The 26,689-nt window shown below is 39.4% G+C and overlaps 3 protein-coding genes across 3 annotated transcripts; 1 reads left to right on the forward strand and 2 right to left on the reverse strand.

Moving 5' to 3' along the window:
- Positions 1-4: 4 nt before the first annotated feature.
- LOC122864249 (tetranectin-like) lies at positions 5-2,953 on the reverse strand. Its single transcript, XM_044171529.1, has 3 exons — positions 2,513-2,953; positions 2,176-2,274; positions 5-1,129 (listed from the first exon to the last, which is right to left on the reverse strand). The coding sequence occupies exons 1-3, from the start codon at positions 2,607-2,609 to the stop codon at positions 723-725; spliced, it is 603 nt and encodes a 200-aa protein (XP_044027464.1). The 5' UTR covers positions 2,610-2,953; the 3' UTR covers positions 5-722.
- A 1,440-nt stretch (positions 2,954-4,393) lies between these two features.
- On the reverse strand, positions 4,394-8,091 carry exosc7 (exosome component 7). Its single transcript, XM_044171526.1, has 8 exons — positions 7,937-8,091; positions 7,678-7,779; positions 7,324-7,418; positions 5,871-6,036; positions 5,422-5,492; positions 5,180-5,303; positions 4,927-5,082; positions 4,394-4,562 (listed from the first exon to the last, which is right to left on the reverse strand). Exons 1-8 carry the CDS (start codon positions 7,991-7,993, stop codon positions 4,458-4,460), a joined length of 876 nt encoding a protein of 291 aa, XP_044027461.1. The 5' UTR covers positions 7,994-8,091; the 3' UTR covers positions 4,394-4,457.
- Positions 8,092-13,978: 5,887 nt separating this feature from the next.
- On the forward strand, positions 13,979-25,803 carry LOC122864805 (palmitoyltransferase ZDHHC3-like). Its single transcript, XM_044172487.1, has 7 exons — positions 13,979-14,417; positions 19,153-19,484; positions 20,084-20,208; positions 21,135-21,231; positions 21,945-22,026; positions 22,413-22,543; positions 23,285-25,803. Exons 2-7 carry the CDS (start codon positions 19,182-19,184, stop codon positions 23,441-23,443), a joined length of 897 nt encoding a protein of 298 aa, XP_044028422.1. The 5' UTR covers positions 13,979-14,417; positions 19,153-19,181; the 3' UTR covers positions 23,444-25,803.
- Positions 25,804-26,689: the final 886 nt, after the last annotated feature.

The following is a 26,689-nucleotide window of genomic DNA, read 5'->3' on the forward strand; positions in this document are numbered from 1 at the left end:
GGAATGGGTTTTCATAGTTTATTGATTTTTCAGGTTACATCTGGCTAGACGTTATAGGAGACTACAAGACCAGCAAACTGAAATAATCTCTTGAAAGAATGTAGTTATTTTTTTCTGTTAATGCAATATCACTTATAATTCTGGCTCCATGTGAGTCTTGTCATTAAAATACAGTAGGCTAGTTGTAAAGGGATGCCTGAGTTTAAACCAGTGGTTCTCAACCAGTGAGTCATGGAGCTGCTGTAATTGAGGTGTGGATGTGTGGAAATAATGGAAAGTTACACCCAGTTTTTACATTTGTGAAAGGTGCCAGCAACTACACACACCTTTTGAACATCCGATATAAAGCTATGTTTTGAAATTATTGGAAAAATTATCTTGTTTTTGTTTTTAAAGAGAAGGCAGAAATCATGGATTCCTTTGGAGATGATGTCCTACAATCTCTCACTTATTATAGATTGAACTGTTCTTCCTGGTTGTATTGTGACCACAAGGAATGCTGCAAATGACATATCACCAGATCACTTTAGTCAAAAATAACAAATATCGCTGTCCCATGCAAACTGACTGACTCCTAGATCAGAATTTAGTCCCGATGCAAAACCAGCTGAGAACCACTGGTTTAAAACTCCTTTTAGAATAGCAGGCAGAGTGGCATTGCAGCAAGAGCACACAGTGAAAGCAGCTATAACCATGCGCAGTCTATGATGAGATAAAGGTGATCAAACAATGTTGAACTGGCAGACGGAGGGCTTCTCCTCACGACAGTTCTCATCAAACCACTTCCCACGGGCGGCCCCGGACAGGACGGCGCAGTTATGTAACTGGCCACCGTCCGGCTGAGGGGATCGGTTGTTGGACGTGTCCCAGTTTTTGTATATAAGGCTGAAGCCGGTCTGGTCCACCCAGGTGCCCTCAGTCGTCATGTCGTTGATGCCCAGCCAGATCTGCTCATCTGGGCCGATGCTCTGGCGGATGTAATCTCTGAGCTGGTCATTCTCATCGCTGGATGTGGGCGTACCGAGGACACCGCCCAGGGAGTTACAGTCTTCACTGGCAGTATGATAGCTTTTTCTCACAGGGTCAGCCAAGAGACATTTGCCATGGATCTTTATGCCTTTCAAACAGACTGAAGAGAAACATAAAAGAGGGCAGATGGTTAAATAGATGTGATCAATGATGTGTCATATACAGTTATCCCGTTATCTCTGAGAGCTGTCCTTTGGTAATAGAAATAAAAGTAGTCCTGTGGTATTTTGGAGACAGTACATAAGCACAGTATCTTCAGAGATAATGAGCAACATGATGAAATTTTTTTCTGTACTGTAGATTTTTGGACAACTGGATATCATTTTGTGTTCTGAACAAGAGATCAGACACAGGTTTGCCATGTGTTGTCCAGATTAAAACTTGCAGTTTCAAAAACTGCACATGTATACCATCTGTCTTAGTTTTTAAGAGAAGCATACCTCAGACTATTGACCAACTTGAATACATATTTTGTGCACTGAAGAATTAAGCTCATGTCACGCTATCAATAATATTCACACCTTAAAACATTCACGTTGTAATCCACTGCAGACAGAAGACAAAGTGTTTGTCTTTATTACAAATGTGATACTGTTGGCTGCTTGCACACCTCCACAGGTGATCATAAAGTAGGTTCAGCCACAGAGTTGCATGTCTAAGGCTCGAAAGACTTCAGCAGGGGTTTAAACCTGGCTAATCTGCAAGTCTAACTCAGATTTTATCTGAACCATGACGGATTAACTGTTAGAGCGCCTGGTGGCAAAACAATTGTTAGGCCCCTACTGACCCCCCACCTGTCTCCTGGCCCCAAGCTTCCTGTGTGTCAATGACTACATGGTAACTTGATTAAAACAACTTTATTAAGGAATATGCACCACAAGAGCACAATATACACAAAAACAATTAAGCTTGTGGTTCCAAAATCATGCCTTGTCTCTAAGGGTGACCGGGCCTTTGCCGTCAAAAAGGATTGCAAATTCCTACACAAATTGAGCAATAACTCATATTATGCACGACTGATTGACACACAGTTAGTGTGGGGCTTTTGGGGTAGTTGCCCCTTTTGCCCCGTTGGTAATAAAACCTGGTGTTAGGAGACTTTTGGATAATTCCATTCCTTTATCAAACAAGATCAAATTTTCTCACCTGTCTGCAGGGCTTGTTGTTCCTTCAGTAGGTTGAGCTCTTGCACGATGTCGTTGATCTGTTTCTGTAGCGCCTCAATGGCAGCATCCTTTGTTGTATCTTGATTCCAGCAACACCAGAGACACAAGGAAACTCATCAGGTGTTTGTGCATGCTCAGTGATGAAAGAATAACTGACAAATGTTTATAATAATTTCTTGTTTCAAGGAGATTTGAGCACATGATTATATAGAAAACATGCTGTTTAAAGAAAAATTTGAAAATTCTATTTGATAGTGATCTCTTAAACAACTCAATGTAACAAATATGATCCTACAGATCACCTGTTTTCCATCTACCTTTTTTCACTTGCTTCTTCTTTGGTGGAGTCTGCTGAAACGAGCAGTTCACCAGTAGTAGTACTCCCAGCAGCACACACACTCCTTTGAACTCCATGGTTAGACCAGTTGAATGAGGCTGCTCCAACGTGGATGCTGCAATTTATATATCTCTCTCTCACTCTCTCTCTCTCTCTCTCTCTCTCTCAACAGGGAAAAAAAATACCGAAGTCCAAAACTGCCATTTGCAGAAATAACAATCTGACCTCAGGAGCCTTGAATGATGGAGGGCCATGTACTAACCAGTCAGGCCTGGAAAGCAGGTGGAGACTGGCAGAAAGGGCCAGACAGTGTGAAGCAGTTATGACATAACCCTGTGCAGCTTCTGTCCAAGTATATGAAAAAGAAATAAATACACACTGACTCATCTGTTGCATAAATGCCTAAATAACTTAGTTACAGTTTATTCCTTGGCTCAAAAAACTAGTTTAACCTTGAAAAAAAGAGATGGAATAAGACTTTCTTTCCTAAAAGTTGGCCAAAAGTTGTTTTGGAAGTCCTACGGTATGGCCTCATTTGGAAAAATTTTAATATTTCCAGGTGTTTTGGCGGCAGTGAGACCCTAAAATCGAAAACTCATTGATCATTAGTCTGTTATGCAGCTTTGAATTACCTGTTTAGGTACCTGCAATATTAGAGCTTATTTTAAAAGTTTGGATCATTTTATGAATCATTCTCTGCAAGTTCTCATTTCAAAATATGCTCTGAGCTCCACCCATATATTTATTTTGTGAGCTTGTTTTGGACCAGTCTGCTCTCAGCCAGCACACACACGCACACCCACACAACTGTTTGAGGGAAGAATGGAAATGATCCAGAGTCACATCTGGTCTTTCTGTAAGACTTTCACTTTCCACAATCTTCGACTGACACGTGGCAAAAACAAAAAGACGCAGAGACTTGGACTTTTTCTGTGCACTTCTGTACAGCACTGATTTAAGATCTGGTAACTCAACTAAGTATTGAGTATCATCACCTTTGTTTCTTTACCGAAAAATAATTAACTCAAGCTTGGTGAGTGTGGAATAAAAGCACCAGGACATGTTAAACTTTTACAGAAAGTTATTTGTGTGAAATATACTGTTCAGCAACATTATTTTATGGACCTATTTGATTTTAGTCACTCTGTAATATCCTTAGCATACTTTATTATCAGAAAATGTATCTCAAATTGTAATAAAAAAAACTATATCTGTACAGGCTCTCTAATATTGTGGACAATCAGACCGGTTTATTAATAACTACACAGGTTCATCTATTGTGATCTAATGTAAATTAGTCTTAAATAAAGTCAAATGTAAAAAGCTGATCTCCATCAATTTGATTGTGTCCATATTCTTCTTCCTAAATCAAATATTCTTTATATCCATTACCACAGCCCTTTCTTTTTACTGATTACATTTAAGTGTCCACAATTTGCTTTATCTAGCATAAGCCGCTTGCTCTGTGGATAATATATTGTTTGAGGCAGTTATCCACACTACAACAGTCTTTTTTCTGTATCTTATAGTTCCCTAAGATTGTCCGTTTTAATATCAGAAACGCAGATGTAATAGTGCATGCTTTTATATGCTTTTGCTTTACATTCTCAAGTTGTTTTCTGAGTTAACATGTGGCTGGAAAGTAAGGAACCTGTACATTTAACATTGATGACAGGTAATCAATTACATCCATCCAGCACCTCTTCACATCAGGGCTAAGCCACAACATGTGCAAGAGTGTGCCAAAGAGGTCTTAATTAAAGGATTATCTGAATCAGATCTTACACCTACATGTTAATTTTTTTGGCACCATATAACAGTGTATCTAAATTTAAGCAGGTACAAAGACAAGAAGGCTGTACAAATTCAAAGTTTTATTAGAAAATTCTGTAAACATGTACATACTGTAGATACAGTAGTTGATCTTAACCAAGGAAGCCAACTTTCTGTCGCTTTGTTCCCAAACTCTCCTCCTGCTGCAGCAGCTTCATGAGCGGAGCATGAAGAGCCTTCCCGACCCGTTTACCTGCCTGGAGACAACTAAATACTTTAGTACCTTTCTACCGTACAGCCTTATTTATACATAATCAATTTCGAAACCTGCATTAAAATCAAAAAGGTCAGTCACCTTATGTTTATTGTCATTTTTAAAGTCATAAAAATTTAACTTATCTTCTGTATGTTACCTACTGTACACTTTAAATGGTGTCTGTGAACTTTAGATACGCACCAGCAGATTCATCCAGCTGACATAATAACCTGATTATTAGCTCAGTTGTTGCTCCTTTTTTACCGAGGCAATGGTTAAATTAAAATAAATTAAAATCACACTATGCTAATGCTTCAGCTGAGGCGAGAGGAGGCCAGATGGCCGGAGAGGACGGCTTGACTCACCTCTGTCATTTCAAAGATGCTCTCTGGATCCAGGCTGCCTCCGCCCATCTTCCTCGTGCAGGTGACCATGCCCTTGTGTGTGACAGAGATGATCAGGCTCGCCACAGAGCAGGCCTTCTCCTGCAGAGTCGCGTCGACGACATGCCGGTGGCCCACCTGCAGGAAAACAGACAATGTCAGGGGAGCCAAGCAGTGTATATGCGCCACTGTTTGCGTGATAATGAGGTTTTTGAGTATCAGCGAGTGAGCTTACCTTGCACAACGTCACTATACAAGGAACGTTTTCTACATTGAGTCTCATACAATCATACGGGTCATCTGACAGCTCAATTTCCTTCACTCCTTCGTCGTCAGCTGATATGTGCACTCTGGGAATTCTGTCAGTAAGGTAATCAGAAGACCGTCTATAAGCTTTCATTTAACTGAATAAGAATTAACTTACTCAGTCTATATGAACAATGAGCTCAGCTGTAAGACATAAGACCCTTTACTTACTTTGTGTTGAAGAGAGCTGCCTTGATAGCTATTGAGATGGCATCATACAGGTTTCCGTCACACTGCAGGAGCTGTGGAAACATCTTAATGTGAGATTTTACCTTAGCGAAGACCATGGAACCGAATATACACAGACCAAATAAGCTGATTCTGATGTAAAATGTGCAGCTTTGATTTATTCCTCCACTGAAACACAGGAAGGCTTTGTCCAGGAGAAACTTAACTCCCAGCTCTATGTGGTTTATCAAACAGTATTTTACATGCAAAGATGAGTTATCATATCTTATCATACAAGTAGGAATAGAAACTGAAGTACAGCATACACATACATTTAAAACAAACTTACATTTTGGTGAATTCTACATACTTTTTACTACATATGTATGTCATGACTTTAGTCAATTTGAGCAAAAGTCCTGAAGGCGGGGGTATCAGACGCTGCCACTCACCAGCACATCCACATAGAGGGCCCAGCAGTGTTCTCCTGCACTGATACAGAGGCTCTTCAGGTCCACGCTGCGTTTGTTGTTGAAGACTTTGTAGAGAGTGTTAGTCAGCTCTGTCCCCAGCTCCTCGCCTCCTCTACCCTCAAACTCAGGGGTTGCGTTGGCCGAACTAGTGACGGAAGGAGAAAACAAGACAAACATGAGGTAACAGAATAGCTATCAGTCTGAGATGTTTTATTCTTACTTGAGTTAGTGGGAAAGAGGTAAGGAAGAGAAAGTAGGGAAAGCTGTGATTGTGGCTGACCCTGCTACCTATCTCCACACTCATTTATTGCATATTTATGGTAACATGCTAAGTCCACAATCACTTGGATGTGTTGGAGGTGAATCTCACAGATAGTACAACACTACCTCCTAGTGGCAGAGTATCTATCTAAACACTACCAAAAACCGTTTACTATTACTAAGAAAAAATAACAGTCTTTATTTTTGAACATCATTCCTGTTTGTTATAACATTTCTGTCTGAGACACTTTGACAAGTGATTTCAATTAAACATATGTAATTTTGATACAGTAATTGAGCTAAAATTGACTTGTTAAAAAGGTGAATGCATTACAAATAGTACCTCAATGTCCAATGTAATAATACTGCATATCTACCTTTTGGTTAAACGTTGACCGACTGCACTTACCTAAATTTTGTGTGTAGTATGAAATCTTTCAATACAATGGATGATTATAAAGGACAGAGTGTTTTCACTTTTGTTTTAGATAATCGGGCTAAACTGCATTTGTTGCAACTTGATTACTGTATTGCTGGTATACACTGTTGTAAATCTATTCCGAGTGCAGAATATGACAATATATTCCACGAGACAATATAAATTTATTCACATTAGAGATTTTGCTATACCTTTTATAACCCCTTAGCTCTCCCTTTAATGTCTCTGTACTAGGCCATTGTGGGCAATGTTATGATTGTTGCAACAATGTGATGAAATATCTTGATTTGACAGGTATTCAGTTAGCAGAATTAGCCAAAAATATACATTCATGAATGCATCTGTAATCACTCCCTCATTCACAACTCCCTATATATTAAACACTCAATAAATTACTCTATAGTGAGCAGTAAATGGAGATTTCTGGCACTTATAGACCATTGTCATTTTGCATCATCACTCACAAGTGTAGTGTTGCACAACTATATCTATAAAATGTGACACATTGCATTGTGAGCTTGTTAGCAGAACATTTTCCAGAAGATTCAGTATATCATGATATGTAGTGATGATGATGAAATTACATATAACACAATATAGGATTTTCTCCCCCATATTGCCTCCTAGAAGCTGGTAAGTACAATGTCTTCATAACTGATTGGTTTGGTGGCCAAATCTAGAAAAATAAGCCTCACTTTCTAAAAAGCCTAAGTCAATTTGCACCAGACCTACCAATCAACAAAGAACTCCAAGTATCCTTCATTTGGCATCATGGGCCTTGGTTTTCCAATTTCAGCTTTAATCCCAACTAGAACTGCTGTGTGCCCCTGAAAGAGACACAAACCAGAATATATTATAAAATAATAGGTAATCAATCAGTCATCCCTCCTGAGAAATGACAAACAATAAAGAAGACAGTAGACATTAGATAGGCTCAGGTATAACTAATAAGTAGGAGTATGTGCAATTTTGAAGAGTTCAAAAGATGACAAGTGACTGAGAAAAGTTTTAGAGCATCTTCTTCTTGTTGTTTAAACAGAAACTGAGCCAACATGTAGGACTTCTGCTGTAAATACTGTACATTACCAGTGTGACTTTGGCCGAGCCGTCTGTGTTGGACACCACATCGGTCTCTATTTCCATGTGCCTGTAATCCTCACAGCCTCTTCCATCCACTCGTAAATCGTCCTGATGATAGGGATCAACATGTCAACACTACAGTTAGCAAATGCTAACGCAGCTAGCTAGTTTTCTGCCGTTATAGAGTATAAATCACTCTCATGGCATTTAACAATTTTTTAAATTACAGAGATCAAAGGCTGAAGTCAAGCTGTTAAAGACTTACCCGTATACCGTGTAAAATGTACACTTTTTCAGCCTCGCTAACTTGTACTGTTGCCATAATGTAAAAATACTCGTGTGTCGCTTTTCTTTTACGTCATCAAAAGACGACGAATTTAAAAAAAAAATCGTAGGTTGCCCGCTTTGCTCACCCGGATGTCCCGGTACTTACCTTCGGAAGATGGAAGACCCCGCCCAACCGGTGCAGCCAGTCTCAAACACAGACTGTGAACTCCAAAAAAGTAGAAATAGTTCACCAATGTGTGAGGGATACCGAAAAAAATACTTTGTTGTTGCTTAATTTAGCAAAACACAACTCATTCTGGCGTATAACTCTTCATAAAATCTGAGTTTCTGCCTGTTTTATACAGTCTATGGTTTCTGCATGTAAAATACGTTTCTATTTTTTGTATCTGCGTGTAGTCACATCAGTTTGCTCTGTCTGATGTTTTCAGGATTTCCATCTCTACCACAGACCCTGGGTCAGATTTAATAGTTCTCATATTCCCACTGCAGCCAAAGCATAGAGGTTTTAACTGATTCTAGATCTGCCATTAATGTTTATTTGCTCTGAGTCAGGACTTTCAGGCAGGTGTTTTTTTGGGCCCTTTTTGTGCAAGTGGAACTAATCTTTGTCATGATGAATGAACACAGATAAATAAACGTATGGGTCAGTCTGCCTTCTATTGTTAGGCACCAAACTCACCTTTTTTTGTTTATGGCTGTTTTGAAGGCATTTCCAGAATCATAAAAGAAGCAAACCTAGCGCCAGGTCATACTCTAGTGTGAAAAACTGTACAAATTGCAAAGAGAGAGGAAGAAAAGAGGGACCCAGCAACGTTTTTTTTTAAATTTATTTTTTTTGCCCAGCGGCCTCCTAACAGCTTAATCCGGCCATGGTGGTAAATGTTGAAAAAATTACTCTTATAGGTTTTTAATAGAGCGATTTCAATAATACATGAAATGCACAGGGGCTGAGACAGTATCATAAAACACCAGTTTAGCTTAGGATATGAACAGTATCATGTTATCCCAAAATGCAGGCGGGATTGTGGAGACCATAACAACTTCCTGGTCGGGCTCTCACTAGCGAATTGGTGGTTTGGCATAATCTGATTTGTGACTGCATCAGAATGGCAAATAGTAGTGGCTTGTCGGAGGATGATGATATGGAGACGGAATGGACACAAAATGTGAGCAGTAGGAAAGGAGGAGGAGGGAGGAAGGATAAAAGAGATGGCCAGTCGACATCTTCGCATAAAGTGCGAGATGTCAGGAAAAAAGATTATGATGGAGGAATTTAAGGTCATTCTTAAATTTAATGTGGGGAGCGAGATAACATCGATTAGTCCAATAACTTTGACAACATGAGTGAGGAAGGCAATTGGGGTTATAGAAATGTTTGTTGGTGAATTGCAGAAATGTGGAGCAGAGAAATAAAGTATATACAGTGTGTAAAAAAGAAATAATGGAAAGAAGGATAGTTGTGAGAGGAGAGGAGCTAGGGGAGTGATAACAGGAATCCCCATCGGAGAAAATTTGGAAGAACTGATGAAAGGAGGAAAAATCACAGGAATTAGACGGCTGCAGGCCTTCAGGGAAGGGGGAAAAATGGATAGTGAGTCAGTACTGCTACAGTTCAATGATGAGGTGCTTCCTGGAAAAGTGATGGTAGGCTACATGAGCTTTAATGTGAGAGAATATGTTCCTCCTCCAATAACATGTTAGAAATGTCAGCGGTACGGTCATACGGCCAATGTATGTAAAGGAAAACAAAGATGTGGAAGATGTGGAGGAGAACATGCGTATGGAGAGTGTGGTAGCAGTGCTCAAGTTAAGTGCTGCAACTGCGGAGGAAACCACACAGCAGCGCATGGTGGTGGCACCGTCAGGAAGCAGGCAGTGGAGATTCAAAGGGTAAGATCAGAACGGAAAGTAACACATGCTGAGGCTGTGAGGATGTGAAAGAAGAGAAGAGGGAGTCAACCAAAGGCATCCTGAAACAAATGCAGGAACAGCACAGGTACATAAGGACAACACAGGATCATCAACTGCTCAGAGCAAGTAAAAAACAAGACAGGAAAATCATAGTAAAGGCAGCGGCTAAATTCCTAAATATGAAAGATTTATCGTGTGAAAAGATACATTCTGACCTTAGTCATGGAGAAGGGACTTTAGAGACGGCTTCACATATCATACCATAATGTTATTACTATTACAATGGAACAGAAGTCTGGTGGCAAATGGACAGGAGCTTAAAGGCTACATTGATAAATTAAATAGGAAACCAGATGTCATATGCATTTAGGAGACATGGCTCAAGCCAAATCTGGAGTTCATTATTAATGGATGTACAAGCATATGCAAAGATAGATACAATGGAAATGGAGTGGAGAGTGTGCAATATTTATTAAAGAAGGTATAAAACAGACAGAAAGTAAGTATGAGAATATTAAACTTCTATAACCCATGCAAAAAACTAGAAAAGGTACAACTAGAATCAATACTGGAACATTGGAGAGGTAATATCATCTGGTGTGGAGACTTCAGTGCGCACAGCACAGTATGAGGTGAACAAGAAGATTTAAATAGAGAAATAGAGAAAAGGAAGTGGTATGTTTAAATGATGGAGCAGGCACAAGGGTAAATTTGGTGAAGGGTACAGAGTCTGCAATAGATCTTACTTTGGTATCGTTGGTCGGGGAAAGTAGTTGGGAAGTAATTAAAGGAAGCACTATAGGGAGTGATTACTACCCTATATTCACAAGTATTGGAGTAGAAAGGGAAGTAGAACAGGATGAGAGAGAAGGAAGATGGAAATCTGAAGAAGCAAATTGGAACAAGTATAGAGTAATAACTCTAAATATGAACCAGATAATTGATGACCTCAATGTAGAAATAAACTGTATTACTCTAAGAGCAGCAAAAGAGTCAATACCAAAAAGAAACAGTAGGAAAAGGAAAAAGATAGGTCTGTGGTGGACACAAGAATGCGCTTGAGCAATTAAAAATCAAAATAAGGCATTTAAAGTCTTGAAGAAAACACATAATTTTCAGAATCTCATTGACTATAAAAGAAAGCAGGCAGTAGTTAGGAGTACAGTAAAGAGAGTTAAAAGGGATTTTTGGAAGAGGTACTATGACTCACTAGGAAGGACTACACCATTAGACCGAGTATGGGGGATGATTAAGAGGATGTGGAAGGGAAGGGAAGCATAAAGCAGAGTTATTAGCAAGGACATTTGTTAAGGTACATAGTACTGAAAATTTGAGTAATGAGAAAAGAAACACAGAGATAGAACAATAGAAAAAAATGTAGAAGCACTGCAGGATGATGAGGAAGACAGAAGTGCAATAAATATGTTGTTTACTATAAGAGAGCTAAATAATGCATTAAGAAAATCGGGGGAAACAACGCCAGGGAGAGACCAAATAAGTTCTTGTAAGGAAAGTAGAGAGCTGGGCAATGGAGTGGGGTTTTCAATTTTCAGTGGCAAAGACAAAGGCAGTATTTTTCACAAAAAGGACAATTCAGGACCAGATTAAACTTGAACTTTATGGAGAAAGTTTAGAGAGAGTAGAGTGTTTCAAGTTTCTGGTTCAACAAGAATTACTTGGACTACTCATATAGGAAAAGTTGTTGAGAAGTGTAAAAAGGTACTGAATATTTTAAGGTGTTTGAAGGGTAGAGAGCGGGGAGCAAGCAGGATTTCTCTGAAAACTGTATATATTGGATTAATCAGGGCAGTTCTAGACTATGGCAGCATAGTTTACCAATCAGCATCAAAAACATTATTAAAGAAGTTAGATACAATACAATATCAGGCCTTGAGACTGCTGTGGTGCCATAAAAACTACTCCAGTATCAGCCTTGCAGGTGGAAATGAATGAAATGCCACTGGAAATCAGAAGAACCCATTTAGCATTAGAAAATCCCCCAATGCAGAAGGTGTTAAAACCATGCCAAGAGAAAGAAAAACGACAGATCAACAGCTTCGGCTGGACGATAGGAAATACAGCGAATGGGTTTATAATGTTAAACCCCACGGTACCGTTCTCCATATCCCACCTTGGTTATTAGGAGAGATAATGGTGGACCTGCACCTTCTGGAAAGGAAGAAAAAGAAATATAGATAGGAACCAAGTCAACAGATATATAGAGGGAAATTACGCTGAGTATATTAAAATATACACTGATGCATCAAAAGTAGAAAATAATAGAGGATGAGTTGCATTCTTAATCCCAGATTTAAATGTAGTGTCAAATAAAAGAGTTAGTAACAACCTTTCAGTATTTACAGGGGAAATGTTGGCTATTCTTTTAGCCCTTGAGTGGACAGAAAGCAGCAAACCAGGCAAAGTTTTAATAGGTTCAGATTCTAGTAGTGCGTTAACCAGTATACAGTCAGAAGCAAGACAGGACATTAGGCTGGAAATAGCTCAAACTATCTTCAGAATTACTAAAGCAGGAATAATAGTGAAATTCATCTAGATTCCAGCACATATAGAGGTAGAGGGAAATGAACTGGCAGACAAATATGCAAAAGATGCAACTAAGAAAGTAGAAGTAAATATGAGAGTAGTAAATTATAGTAAGGCTGAAGTTAAAAGCATAATTAAAGTAGAAATGAAAAAGAAATGGCAGGAAATTTGGAACAGGGAAACTAAAGGTTGACATTACTATAGTATCCAAAAGAAAGTAGGAGAAATGAGGGAAACCAGTAGATCAAAAAAAGAAGAAGACATTATCTCGAGAATGAGGTTTGGGCATACTGGTCTTAATAGTACACTGAAGATAATTGATAAACATGGGACTGGTATGTGTGAGTATTGTAACATTCAGGAAACTGTAGAACATGTAATTATCAAATGTCCTAGGTACGAGCAGGAAAGGCAGATGCTAAAAAACAAACTGGGAAGAGATCGTATTAAGTTCGGGTTAAAGGAGTTACTCCAATTGAACTCAGGGCATGTGGGGTACAGGGCAATATTTAGTTTTTTGGAAAAGACAGGACTTAGATGAAGAATATAGGGAAGGCATAAGACCTCTCTGATCCACACTCCAGTTCAGAAGGCGGCGGTAATGCACCAAAAGCTGTTTGCCAACCGCCATAAAACATCAGAAGAAGGCGGGATTGTGCGGGATTGTGCCTCATCACATCATTATTTGATTGATTCAATGTTTGTTGAGGGTGGTGCTTGTGGAGGCCGAGTCATTTCAGGAGGTTGAAGATGTATGTGAGGCAAGAAGGCTGACAAGATTCAGAAATGGGGAGAAGGAGGACAGTAATTCAGCGTGTTTGACGTTTGAGGGAGAATTGCCGGAAAGAGTGTATCTAGATTATGTGTGTTACAGGGTGAGGCCGTATGAGAGAGCTCCTCTCAGATGTTTCTGCTGTCAGGAATATGGACATGTTGCTGCAGTATGTAGAGGAGGCAGAAGATGTGGCAGATGTGGGAAGGACAACTGTAACGTGGAGAAGTGCAAAGTGGAGAAAGAACAAAAGCGAAGTGCCTGCACTGCGAAGGAAACCACCATACGGGATCAGCACAGTGTCCAAAAAGAATTAAGGAAATAAAAATGAATAAGATCAGAGCAGAAAAGGGATTGTCATGCTGAAGATGCTAAGAGTATGGGGAGAAACGGTGAAATGGTGGCAGTGCAAAAGGAAAAGGAGAAGAAAGGAAATGGAGATGATCAGAACATCAGTATGGACAAGAAACGATTTCTGGCATTTACTGCCATGGTTATAAACTGTGCGGCTGAAATAAAAGGGAAGTCGGAAAGGATTAATATAGTGCTGGACGCTGCAAGAAGATTCTTGAATGTTGTGGACAAATCTGGAGAAGATCTAGATGTTACACTGAGGGAAGGAGTTGCACCAACTCAGACAATGGGGTCCGGGTTATAGAATGGACTAATGTCATGGGATCACTTTGGGTGGACACTGTAAATAGTTTACACTGTGAAGCTGTTAAAATCCAGTAGGTGGCAGTTATGCACAATTATGGATGCCAACCGCCATAAAACTCAACAGAAGAAGAAGAGGGTGGTGCTCAGCCTGGGAGAAGGTGCTGCCTGATAGAGTCAGCTCAGGGTACGAACACCCATGTGCAGGCAGGAGAGGGTATCGGACTTCCTGGTTTGGCTTACGTTGTGTTGTCCTTCTGCCCGCAAAGCTTTCTGGATCTCACAGAGAAGGAAGCACCCAAGTAGTTAGACAACGGCCTGTTTTAAGGCTCGTCCCCCCCCCCCGCTGTAGTTAGCATACGAACCAGGCCAATTAACACCTCGTCGAAACCGACAGCCCGGCCGCGGAGCCGCTGAGAGAAGCTCCCCGCAGATCAGTGAGGTTAGCTGGGATTGCGCTAACAGACGCAGCGGCGGGCGGAGGAGACACTCGCTCTCAGTTCAGTGTGTTTTAACTTCGCAAGTCTCGTGAGGACCTCAAGAAACTTTTGTCGACAAGCCAAGAGAGAGCGAGGTAGGTTTTGGGTTTTTTTTTTTTTTCACTTCAGCGGAAGTGTTACTTAAACTAATAGTTTAATGTAACGTCCGGTTATCAACTAGTTAATGGAAATCCAGATCTCCTGCTCCAGCTGCCAGAGTTACTTCCTGCTCGGGTTAACTGTATAAGCACTTTCTGGAAGTTCATTCCTTACAGCCCTATAATACCACAATAACTGCATAGGTCCTATTGGTCATGACAAGATAATTCCCATTTTGCTTACATATCTTCAGGGAGGTCAGAAGATAGTTTAGCTTGAAAACAAGCGCCTTGGATTCAGAGTCCTGCTCAAGGGCTCAAGCACTTCAGGTATTTTACCTTCCTAGTTATTATCTTATTACCTTATTACGTTTTCCAACATATTTAAGTTCATGTCTTCTGTATCTTCCACTAAATCAAATAAACCAAGCTCAAAAAGAGTGCAAGTTATTACATTAGAAGGTCAAGCATCTTATTTATTTATTTGTTTTATTTAACCTTTATTTTACCAGGAATATTCCCATTGAGATACAGAATCTCTTTTACAAAGGGAGTCCTGGCCAGGACAGCAGCATAAAAAGTTTCACAAACAACAGACTTAAAACAAAACAGTAAAGAGTTAAAACATCTAGCGAGGTAAAGACCCAGATACTTTTCTCTGGAGACCAAATTTGAGTTAAAAGTGAATTAAGTTTGGACTTGAAATTTGTCAGGTGGCCAGAAACACACCTCCAATGGGATGCTCATGTGACTCTGCCGACCGATTAATTGACTATTCGTTTCAGCTCTGTGTCTTTATACACCACTAAATCAAATTATCCAAACTCAAAAGGAGTGCATGCCAAGTTGCCAAGTTGAAGGTTCACACACAGGTTGCTACCTGTTTTACCTCCTGGTGTTACACCAAATTCTGTGACCCATCAGATTCTCAGACCCAGTTTGGAGTTTCAGTTTCACTGCATCAGCTGTAGTAAAGTGAAATCATATTAGAGTGTTAATTAACTCCACGGGAGGTCAGATCTATCCCCTCTCATCTCTACATCACATCGCTCATCCTGCCTGTCAGTTACTTTGAAATGCATTCTAGCAGCAAGGTATCAACACACCCATAACTCATTAATTGCATATCTGCAAACACAGTTTTTTGGGCCATTGAAGCTTCTTTGTTTCTAATGGAGTGAAACGTTAAAGCAGTCCACATAACAATTACTTTACTCGGCGTTCTCAAGCGTCCTGTATCCCCCTCACTGGAACAAGTTTTTCTTGAAATGGGCTACTCCCACCAGCTGAGTCAGATCTATACTGGTAAACAGTCACATCAATTACTAAAAGTTAGCTTGACTGATGGAACAAAACCTGTTTAACAAGGATTTTCCATTGAAATGAAATAGTTATTTTCGTCTTGCAGTGACTGAGGTAATTGATAGGATTTCCTGTGCTAATATTTTATGTGGCACGTAGGTCTAAGGATCTCCACATTTTCATGCTGGGAGAAAATGGGATTCGCAATATAATTGTCCCTAATTAACAATGTAAATGTTGTAGCTTGTCAAGGTGGAGCTAGTTTTACCTACAATACACTGTTAGGTAGTTTTATACTTTAACAAAGCATCATATTTTATAAAATCATCTATTTTCTTATGTAAGATCTTAATATGCATAGTCTACAAACTATACTAAATGTAACGCAAGGGAAGTTTATTTGTAGAGCATGTTTCATATACATAGGCAATTTAAAGTGCTTTTTAAAAAACATTAGAAAGCATATTAAAATAAATTAAAAAGATGAATAAATATTAGGTAAGGAAAGATGTTCAGTTTCAGTTCAGTCAAATGCAGTGAAGAACATAAATCTGGATTTAAACAGTTAGCACATTGCTTAAAGATGACCTGAGAGGGTTCATATGGTAAAAGACAGTCAGAGATAGTTTATTGTCCTAAAACATTCAGAGATTTATAGACAAGCACCAGTAATTTAAACTATTCAGTGGCACATAAGAAGCCAGTACAGAGATCTGAGTGCTGGTGTAATGTGTTCAGCTTTCTTTGTCTATAAAAAAGCACAAAATGGAAATTCAAAGGTACAAGCACCTCATAATTGTACTTGAGTACAGTGTGTGTGCAAATATTCTTACTTTTACTGTTAACTGCCACTGGAGCTAAGACAGGTGGTAAAATAATTCCCGACTTCTTGTGAAAGTGAGACGCAGACACACCAGACCTCCAACATGACCTCCCACTGTGACTGACTCCTGCTGTGTGATGACAAGCGTGGTGAAAAGGGTCAAGAGGCTGCGCAGCAGTATTTTAATAAAAGAAAAGGAAAAAAAGTAATTCCAACCAGGAAGTACATTTTTATCAAGACAATGCCTCTGTCTCCCAATTGTTTTCAGAGTTGGAATGCTTCCAGTCATACAGATGGATAAATTCAGGTTGTTAATAAGTAATCCCTGTAGAAATGTACAGCTATCACCAATGAACTATTTGCTTTACCTAAATGATTTCAGGCTGGGAGTACTATCTGATCCTGGCTAATTTAAAAGATTTTCCATCCTCTTTTCATTTTAAGACCTATTGTGCAGCTCATTGTGTAATTCTTGGCAGGGTTTGTTTGTTTTTCTTATTGTAAAATAAAAAGAGTTATGTTTCAAGAGATTGCTATATAATTTTAGAAGGCAGTCCTGTACAAATACACAGGTTATTGTATTCTGTTTTATTGTTACAAAGTCAATGCAGATTACAAGTGGGCCACCTCGCCAGAAACAAAGACCACCTCCACTAACAGCATAAACAAGACTCATGTGAGGCTGCATTTAGGCACAGCGGTGCTTTGAGCTAAATGCTCACAATTACCATGCTAACATGCTGATGTTTACTGGGTATAATGTTTACCATGTTCACTGTCTTAGTTTTGCATGTTAGCATTTGCTAATTAGCACTAAACACACAGTACAGCTAAGGCTCATGTGAATGTTATTAGATTTGCATGTATTTGATTATAAACCACAGTAATGGACAAATACAAATTTGGACCTGATGATGGCGCTGGAGGAAAAGTTAAGAGATCACCAAAGTAATTACAATTCATCCTGAGTATGTAGCAAATTTCATGGCAATCTATTCATTCACTCAAAAGCACTATTGTCACCTCATGGTGGCGCTAGAGGAAAAGTCAGAGGAACACCAAAGTCAGCAGGATTCATCCTCTGGGAACCATGAATGCCTGTACCAAATTTCATTGCAATCCATTGAACAGTTGCTGAGATATTTCAGTCTGGACCAAAGTGGTGGGCCGACAGACCGACATTACCATCTTTGCAGCTAGTATGGCTAAAAAATATCAAAGTAAAATCAAAAAAAATATCACCTTTCAAGAGATTATTTTGTCATTTTAGAAGGCAGTCCTGTACAAATTGGAATTGGAAGCATACAAGGAGGGAAAAGGGTCTGGTCAGTGATCTGGACTCAGGCTTTAATGGGCCTTGAGATGTTTTAGTTTAATCCAGAGATGACGTTGATTAATTTCATCCCAAACATGCTGTAGGAAAGCCGTATCGTTTTCAATCTGATTAAATTCCTGTTCTCGGGGGAAGCATGGTTAACTGCCAGGATCATTGGCCAAGACCTAATTAATACGGACATAAAAGTGAGATTAGGCTGTCGCTCAGTTAAGCCTAATGGATAGATTGAATCCTCAGGAATGACCAAGCAATTTGATTGAACTCACTATTAGCTTAGGTTTTAGTGAGGAGAAGGGCGCCAAGGTCCAGCCATCCTTACAGGAATAAGCTGTGTTATCTGCATATAATGTAATAAGTGAGGCCTATTTTTGGTTTTCTGACATTTTATCCCCTTTGAAGTCACATCATCTCTGTCTACACACATTCAGACGTGCTCAATTGCTTATTCATAAGCCTCGCCTCCAAGCAGAGCTGGACACACACTCAGTGCAGCTCAGGACAACTGTCTAGGCTGTATTGTTGAAGCATTGTTTTTGTTTCACTTTTAAGGCCAAATGGTGATTTACAGTCTCTACAACCAACAACAGCCTCTTCTTTTTACTGTGAGAGGAATCTGGGTGGATTGTTTGGCCTGTTGGGATTGGACCAGTCAGTGTTTGTTCCTCCTTCAGTTGATGCTTCCTCCTGAGTATTGTTCTCAACCTTGTTTGCAGATTCACTGTCTTATTAGCCCCTATCTTTCTGTATATTCCTCAAGGATGTAGAGCACAGGTGGTTTACACAGACTCTTAATTGTTGTGGGACAGCTCTCTTACACTGTGATGTTGTTGTAATGCAGACAGGACACTTGTATAGAGCTGAAACTATTAGTTAATGATTTTGATAACCGACTAATCGTTAAAGGCATTTTTCAGTCAAAAATACCAAACATTCTCTTGTTCCAGCTTCCCTTCAGTGAGGATTAACGGTCACATCTATAATTTCTGGGGTTTTGGATTGTTGGTTGGAAAAAACAAGACTGAAAGCATCACCTAGGACTGTGGAAAACCATGGAGGGCATTTTAGAGACCAAAAAATGTATCTAGAAAATAACTAGCAGATTCATTGATAGTGAAATAGTTAGTTGCAGCCCTACACTAATACCTTCCCTCATCGACATGTACTCACTCGGCATCCCTTACCTATTTCTCTAATTCCTTTCTTCTTTCATTTTCTTCCCATCTCTCTGCTCCCCCTCTTCCTCTCCATCTGTCTCTCGTCACTCCTCGCAGTATGTGGTCAGAGCCACAGGCGTTGTAGGATGATGAGCCCGGGGCACCGCAGCAGGGACATCGAGCGGCAAGCTGGCTACCTGAAGCCCGAGCACTGCGCCCCTCCACCGCCCCGCACCGGCTCCGACACCATGTGGTTCATCCGCGACGGCTGCGGGATCGTGTGCGGTGTCATCACCTGGTTCCTGGTCTTCTATGCCGAGTTTGTGGTGGTGTTCGTCATGCTGCTGCCTGCCAAGAACGTGGCCTACAGCCTCTTCAACGGGGTGATCTTCAACGGCCTCGCTTTCCTCGCCCTCGCCTCCCATGCCAAGGCGATGTGCACAGACCCGGTCAGTCAGACTCTGATTAGTGTCTGTTTCTTAGTAGACTTTGGTTACTTTATAGGAAAAAATTAGGCTGTAAAAGTACTGTTAAAAAAAAACAAACAACTTGTAAATTGTTGATCATTTTTTTGTAGCTTTTGCAAATGCATGTGTCAAAATATAGTTTTAATACCTTTTAATATTTCAGTTGATTATATCCTTACATGGTCCATATCCTTAAAGACATTTTTGTTTAATCAAATCATCACAGACTAACTGACACAGGGTGGTAATCCAGCGTAGAAATACTGGTTGGTTTATGTGACTCTGAGCAAAATGGATTGGGGCTATTCCAGTATCAGTTGGGATTCCACCAAGCAGCTTAATCCTGCCCTGACTGTAATTGTTTTATTGTTATGTTTTGTTCTAGTTTTAAACTTGGCAAGTTGACTGATGAAGCCAAATAATTTTCTTTGAGTTCCTTTTTGCTCCTGTGAGGGCAAATTTCCATCTTTAAGGAGCTCCTGGAGCTAAATGAATGACAAGGAAACACTAAAACATCTGCAGTAACAGAAACTACGAGTGAATTCCTTTTCAACGCATCTTTTTCCTCCCCTCTCTCTCAGGGAGCCGTGCCAAAAGGAAACGCTACCAAAGAGTTCATCGAAAGCCTGCAGCTCAAACCAGGACAGGTGGTGTACAAGTGTCCCAAGTGCTGCAGCATCAAGCCTGACAGAGCCCATCACTGCAGGTACAGCACTCCCTGTGAATGTGTAGATTGTAGGAAAAATTACAGTTCCCACTGCAAACTCTGCAACTTTTAAGATGTGGGTCTGGGCGGTAGGGTATTCTGCTAAAGTCTTCAGAGGAAATTCCTGATGCATCTCTCCCACTGGGTACCCCTCTCCTCATCTGCACCTGCACCGATTCTCCTGCCTTGTGTTTTTTCAGTTTTTTCTTAGAGTAGCTGTGCAGCATTTCCCTGCAGACTCTGCACTTGATAATATGGAGTTCCCTCTGCTCGGTGGTTTCCCTGGGATCTAAAGGCACAAAAAGCACAAAACCACTGCAGAGTAATTGAATTGTAAAGCCAGTGAGTCATTCTGTCTCGGAGGCAAAAATGGGTGTCAGTTTGAATGAAATAGATGATTTGTTTTTTGCTGAATATTATGAGTCATCCTTGTGGGTGGTTCAGATGATACACTTGTCTCTAATGACCCATAAGAGTAATATATTACACACAGGATGGCAGCTTTTTAAATATAGATTATATATAGATTTGCATAAACAAAGCACACGGGTAGATTGAGTATGACTTTCTGTGTTGTCAGATGATAGATTGTGAGCTGTCAGACCTTACTTGAGTTGTCTACCATTCTGTTATTCTCACACACACCCAACACACACACACAGTCACCGTCCTGCCACCGTCCTGCCACCATGATTGAGAGCAGTCTGTACCGGTCTCTCACATCAGTCAGTGTCAACACTTGAGTGAATTACGCTGCTAAAGGTGGACTGACAGAGTTTGTGTGTGTCATTTTGTGTTTTGATTTACTCTGGCAATACTTAAATATACTCTATATTCAGATATATTCAGTCTTCTTTTGCAGCCTCAAAAGGTCACAGTTTGCCTGTAATATTTTTCATCTTTATTGTGTATCTGTGTGTACACAGTGTGTGTAAACGCTGCATCAAAAAGATGGACCACCACTGTCCCTGGGTGAACAACTGTGTCGGAGAGAACAACCAGAAATACTTTGTGCTCTTCACAGTGAGTCTTTAAACACAGAGCCCAGATGTTAATACACAAAAATAATGTCGCCATCGTATATACTTTGGATGTATATTGAAGCTCTGTTATTATTCACACAGCTGACCAGTTTAAAATAAGCAAGTACAAGAGAACACAGAACATGATGAACCCACAAGAACACAGTGAATAGTTCAAGCTGACAAAACAAAAGAAAGCTAAATAAATCAGTCGTTTAACCAGCGTAGAACAGGAAATAAACCTATGTAGTACCAAGTAGCAAAATTATATTTATCACATTGTGCTGACACCTCAGGAAAGATGCTGTGGTTTTGACTTTTGGCACAGTGTAACCTCTATAACACCTTAAAATGGGTTAAGCACTGCATAACAGAAAAAATAACGTCGGCATTCATGTCAACAGGCTTATTTTCACATCTAACTATAGTGCTGTACCTCACATCTGTACTTGCCTCTTACACTATATATATTTACTGTATATATCTTTACATTATATATAATGTGTATATATACTTTATATATTCAGTATGAAATACAGTTTAACAGGCTCTGGGTTTCCAGAGATTGAAATTATGTCAATATAGAACATTTGAGATAAGAGTCCCCACTTGTGTTTTGAATTCTGTTGTGATGTTATGACTGTTTATGAATTTATTTAAGAATATTATCTTAACACTAAATCTGTGCTTTATTTTACTCTTTTTTCCCCCCAGATGTATATTGCACTAATATCCTTACATTCGCTAGTCTTGGTGGCCTTACATTTTGTTTTCTGCATTGAAGAAGATTGGACAAGTAAGTAATATACTGGTATAGTGGCCAGGGACTGGGACTGTGCTGTTTTATCACCATCCATCTTTATGTGCAGATATAGCTGATTATACCCACAAAAGACAAGTTGGGGAGGACATTCTTAAAAAAAAAAGAGAATGGAAAGCTGCACACTTATAACTCACATTTATTTCAACTTAGAAAGATAAGTGTTTTTTCAGGATAAAAAAAGATATTGTTACCAGCCGTAGCCAGAATTTACCATCAGTATTTATTTGCTTATCTCCTGTTAGAGCTGTTGTTAATGTACCTGGGGCATTTTAGTGAGGCGCTTAACTCCATTTTGTAGCTATTTGGTTTTCTTCTTCAACATGAAAAATCTTTCTCTCTCTGCCCCCCTCGCTCTCCAGAGTGCAGTAACTTCTCTCCACCAGCAACTGTCATCCTCCTCATCCTCCTCTGCTTCGAGGGTCTCCTCTTTCTCATCTTCACTGCAGTCATGTTTGGGACCCAGGTCCACTCCATCTGTAGCGACGAGACGGTGAGTGAAAATAGCAGTAATTTTGCTACCATATCGCTCTTCTGTGCATTTCCTAAAAACTGAATTTTAGTTGCACCAGTGTCTGTGGTGTGACGTTTGGGTTTAGGCAGCCGGGTGGAGTAAAGAGTGGTGAAGTTGTCTTTTAAGTGGAGAATCAGCCTCCGAGCCTCTGTCAGCCACCTTCCACTCTCAAAAAGTTAAGCGGGCCCACATGTAGGTTTATATAGCAGTTCTAAAATAAGTCAGAAATTCATACTGTCTGTTGTTCACTAAATCAGAGCACAGAGGTAATTCCATTATAGCCTTCAGGTAGGTTGAGATTAGAGCATTTGTTTATAATGTATCCACTCAAACCACCCACCATGATGACTCAGTGTTATAATATGCACTACAAAGATCATCTATTTCAGTATTTTTCAATCTAATAGGGCCTGCAGTTCTCAGCCCTGCAAGTGCATCTTCATATATATATGTATGTGTGTGTGTGTGTGTGTGTGTGTGTGTGTGTGCTGTTCTTAGACATCAGGAAATGCAGAGAGTGAGTCACATAACCCTGATTAAGACCTCTGAGAAAAAAAAATGCAAAACATGCTTGATTTTTAATCCCTTATACTGGTTATTTTCTCCTGGCACATTAAAATGTAAATACACAGCTATATGTTCATCTACGTAACAGCTTTGAGCATGAATCAGTACCGGAGACTCACATCTTCTCCTGTTTGTTACATCTTGTCCCCGCAGGGTATCGAGCAGCTCAAGAAGGAGGAAAGACGATGGGCCAAAAAATCAAAATGGATGAATCTGAAGGTGGTATTTGGCCATCCGTTCTCCATAGCCTGGCTGAGCCCCTTTGCAACACCCGACCACGGCAAGGCAGACATTTACCAGTACATTGTGTGAAAGCTGGAAACTGCTGCTGATTTAGACTGATCAGTCCTGGTCTGCCCTCCTATTGGCTGGACCTCAATGAGCATGAACTCCTCTTCACCACTTCTACATATTCTTTTGTTTATGGATATTTCATTTATTGATATTTCAGGGTGTTCTGTTGTAAGCAATTACGTTGTCAAATTATGTTTATTTTTTAACAACTTTTTTTCATTTTATTGTTTCCCTCTTGGTGCTGACTGAGATTAATGAGGTGTAGCTGTACAGAAAAGCTCTACAAGAAAAAAAACCCCATCTCAAACTGAGCAGTGACAACTTGACAAGAAGCACTTGGTAAGAGTTGGCAAAACGACACCAAGAGTGAATTCTACCTTCCTGCAGTATGTCTGATCATTTCCTGCTTCCAAGACTAAACAATGTGATCTGGAAACTGAAGTCCAGAATGTTTTTGCTCAAAACAGCGCAGTCCGTGTGCCAAGATGGACACCTGGTTTTGTCTCCCTGTAAACATTGTGATCCTGTCATTTCTTCATTTGCTGTATTTCTGTCGTTGCAATAGTCTTTTGGTGAGTGCTGCGGATGATTTGCCTTAGAACAGTGCATTAGTGAATGGTGGCATCTCCTATTTTTAAAGACATTGTTATTATTTTGCCTTAATGTGACAGTCAGGGTGAGACAGGATCACATTGGTTAAATACTATTTTAAATGGGTTTGTTTTATCCTTCTTTGATGCCAGATCACTGTGAAGGACATTCAAAGGCTGTAGGACAGAGAGCAGCAATAGCCTCACAGTGGCCAGATGAAGTTATGATCCTTAAGATTTCAGTCCTGGTTGATTTGGCAACACCAGTGGTTACCATGGTAGTAGCAAGTGCATTTTAATACTACAGCAAACATTTGTTGAGCAGCTACTTTTTTCAGAAATACAAGAGCAACTAGTGAATTTGACAATACAGCCAAACAAACTATTGTTGTTTTAATAAGAAAGTCAATAATTGGCAATCTTCTATCACATTTTTCCTTTTAATACGCATTTCCATTCACTACCATTATGTGAATATTAGATAAATGTAAATTTTAATTTTCCGCGTTTCCACTCAGGTGTTTTTTAATGCACAAATGAAAAAATGTGCACAAAAACAGGTGGATGTAAACACACTTGTGAAGCTCATATCAATGAGATAAAATTCAAAATAGTAACGCTGGATTACATGCTTGCCTTATTTCCTGTGAAGGCAATTTGAATAATACAGCGAGAATGGCGGAGTCCGCCACTAACATAGTTAACCAATACATAGAAAACTGTTACATTGAGAGGTAATAACTGAATTTATTTACATTGAATGACTATTGTTGATGCAGACAATAAATAGTATCAAAAATGGGGTTTGAATTCATGAAAATCTTAAGGATTATAATTTAAAAATCCCACATCTGACACTTGGCAGGTAAACAAAGTCTTGTTTCTAGTCCAAGAGGCAACTCGGCTTGTACAATATTGAAAGGGACATACTTGTAGAATCCACCAGGTAGTTTGACCAGCATCCTTCTTTTGATTATTTGACAACTCTGTGTTGTAAATCCAGCCGACCTCTTTGCTTGATAACCATTTCCATCACAGTCACTAGCTCAGATGGACCGTCAGGGAATAAAGCAATACACATTGCTCTCTGAATGCACTAACCATAAGTGTAATTCTCTCGCTCTCAATTGGTGGATCTGTGGATAATCCAGTTTGTCATAGATTGTAGTTGTGAGCCTGACTGGATAAAACATGGTTAAAAATGTAGGTCAGTGGAAAATGTTCACCAAGCCTGAAAGACCATGGTAGAAATGCGTGTTTTAATTGTCACAGCTGCGGACAGTACTAGGCCATCCGGTGTGAAGAGAAGCGTGTAGATTTTACCTTTGATAAGAATTCGATGCAGATTAGAACTTCAAAGCATTTAACACTAAAAATGCCTTTGCACAAATGTGTTTGAAAGCCTTACTGTAATTATAAATCTTGCTTTTAGGGGTGATGAAAGACATATTTGAACATACATGTTGCCAAATTGAATGCTTAACGAAAGGAGGCATTTAGGTAACCATTTCAAGAGTAGAGCGTTGTCAAGAATTCTCTTAGGCTTTTAACCACTCAAGTTTTTAAATAAATGTAAAAAACATTACCATCATATGGAGATGCAACAGTTGCTATCCTGTTTACACATACTGTACACCAGCTTTCTTCTTGAATTGTTCAGTATGTTCTTTGCGGTCAGGTATGAATACCATTTGTAGTATTTACTGTGGACCACATTGTTTTTTTTTTTCTTTTTAACTGGTATTTGTTTAAAGGAGAATGAAATAAAACAGTATTTATGTGACACAGCTTGCTGTTTTATGGATATTTTATTGACTCAGTTTACCTTATATTGTGGCAGAAGGTCTTACCTTGTGAGAAATTTCCATTTTTAATTCAGGGACATATTTGATATTTATAGTGTCAAAAAAACAAACAACTTGTTATAAACATACTCTGACAGCAAACGTTTCCAGTCACCATTAAATTAAACAGACAGAAAGAAGACAGAAATATACAATAAACAATTTCAGATTTTTGCTGTATATACCCTTGTGGCCCATCATTAGAAAACTCAACCATTTACCCCTAAAAAAACAAACAAATATTAGAAAACACACAAATACCTTTTGAATTTCTTAATTTAAATGGTTGCTTTCTTTTTAATTAGTACATAATTTCTTGAGGTAAAACACAGGGAAATTATTAAAATTTACCTTAATTTTATGGATATTTTATTGACTCACTATACTTTTAATTTGGCAGATAGGTTTCATGAGAAATTTAGAAACTAAATTTTTTATTCAGGGAATGAAAGAAAACACATGGGCATATCTGATACTATAGCGTAATAATAATAGTAAAAAACTTAAAATGAACATATTCTGTCCTCATTGCAGAAGAATGCTCTTATCTGCCATGTAACTGGAGTGCAAGGCATCTCAAAGGGCTTTAAAGTGATTTATTTTGTTTTCCATTTTTACAAGAGGTATTTAAAGGAAGGGAACTGGTCTAATGGAGCATAAAGCTCACTGCCTAAGTAGATTTAGACTAGCTCAAGGCTAACATTACAGCCAGCCCCATTAACTACAGTGAGCGCGATCTTCATTAGACATTATAGTGTTTGAATGCAAAGAGAGTACACTGAGCTAAATGAGCACAAAGTTTCCTTCACATCTTAACCCAGTTGAATACA

This window comes from Siniperca chuatsi, linkage group LG17 (genome assembly GCF_020085105.1).
Source record: "Siniperca chuatsi isolate FFG_IHB_CAS linkage group LG17, ASM2008510v1, whole genome shotgun sequence".
In the NCBI taxonomy this organism is placed as follows: Eukaryota; Metazoa; Chordata; class Actinopteri; order Centrarchiformes; family Sinipercidae; genus Siniperca; species Siniperca chuatsi.

Coding starts and splice junctions, on each gene's coding strand:
- LOC122864249 (XM_044171529.1), bottom strand. CDS start 2,609: ATGGAGTTCAAAGGAGTGTGTGTGCTGCTGGGAGTACTACTACTGGTG. Junction 2,275..2,512: donor GAAGAAGCAAGTGAAAAAAG/GTAGATGGAAAA, acceptor GCTGGAATCAAG/ATACAACAAAGGATGCTGCC. Junction 1,130..2,175: donor ACAACAAGCCCTGCAGACAG/GTGAGAAAATTT, acceptor GTTTCTCTTCAG/TCTGTTTGAAAGGCATAAAG.
- exosc7 (XM_044171526.1), bottom strand. CDS start 7,993: ATGGCAACAGTACAAGTTAGCGAGGCTGAAAAAGTGTACATTTTACAC. Junction 7,419..7,677: donor GCTCGGCCAAAGTCACACTG/GTAATGTACAGT, acceptor TGTCTCTTTCAG/GGGCACACAGCAGTTCTAGT. Junction 5,304..5,421: donor GCAGCTCTCTTCAACACAAA/GTAAGTAAAGGG, acceptor CCTTACTGACAG/AATTCCCAGAGTGCACATAT.
- LOC122864805 (XM_044172487.1), top strand. CDS start 19,182: ATGATGAGCCCGGGGCACCGCAGCAGGGACATCGAGCGGCAAGCTGGC. Junction 22,027..22,412: donor CATTGAAGAAGATTGGACAA/GTAAGTAATATA, acceptor CTCGCTCTCCAG/AGTGCAGTAACTTCTCTCCA. Junction 22,544..23,284: donor CCATCTGTAGCGACGAGACG/GTGAGTGAAAAT, acceptor TTGTCCCCGCAG/GGTATCGAGCAGCTCAAGAA.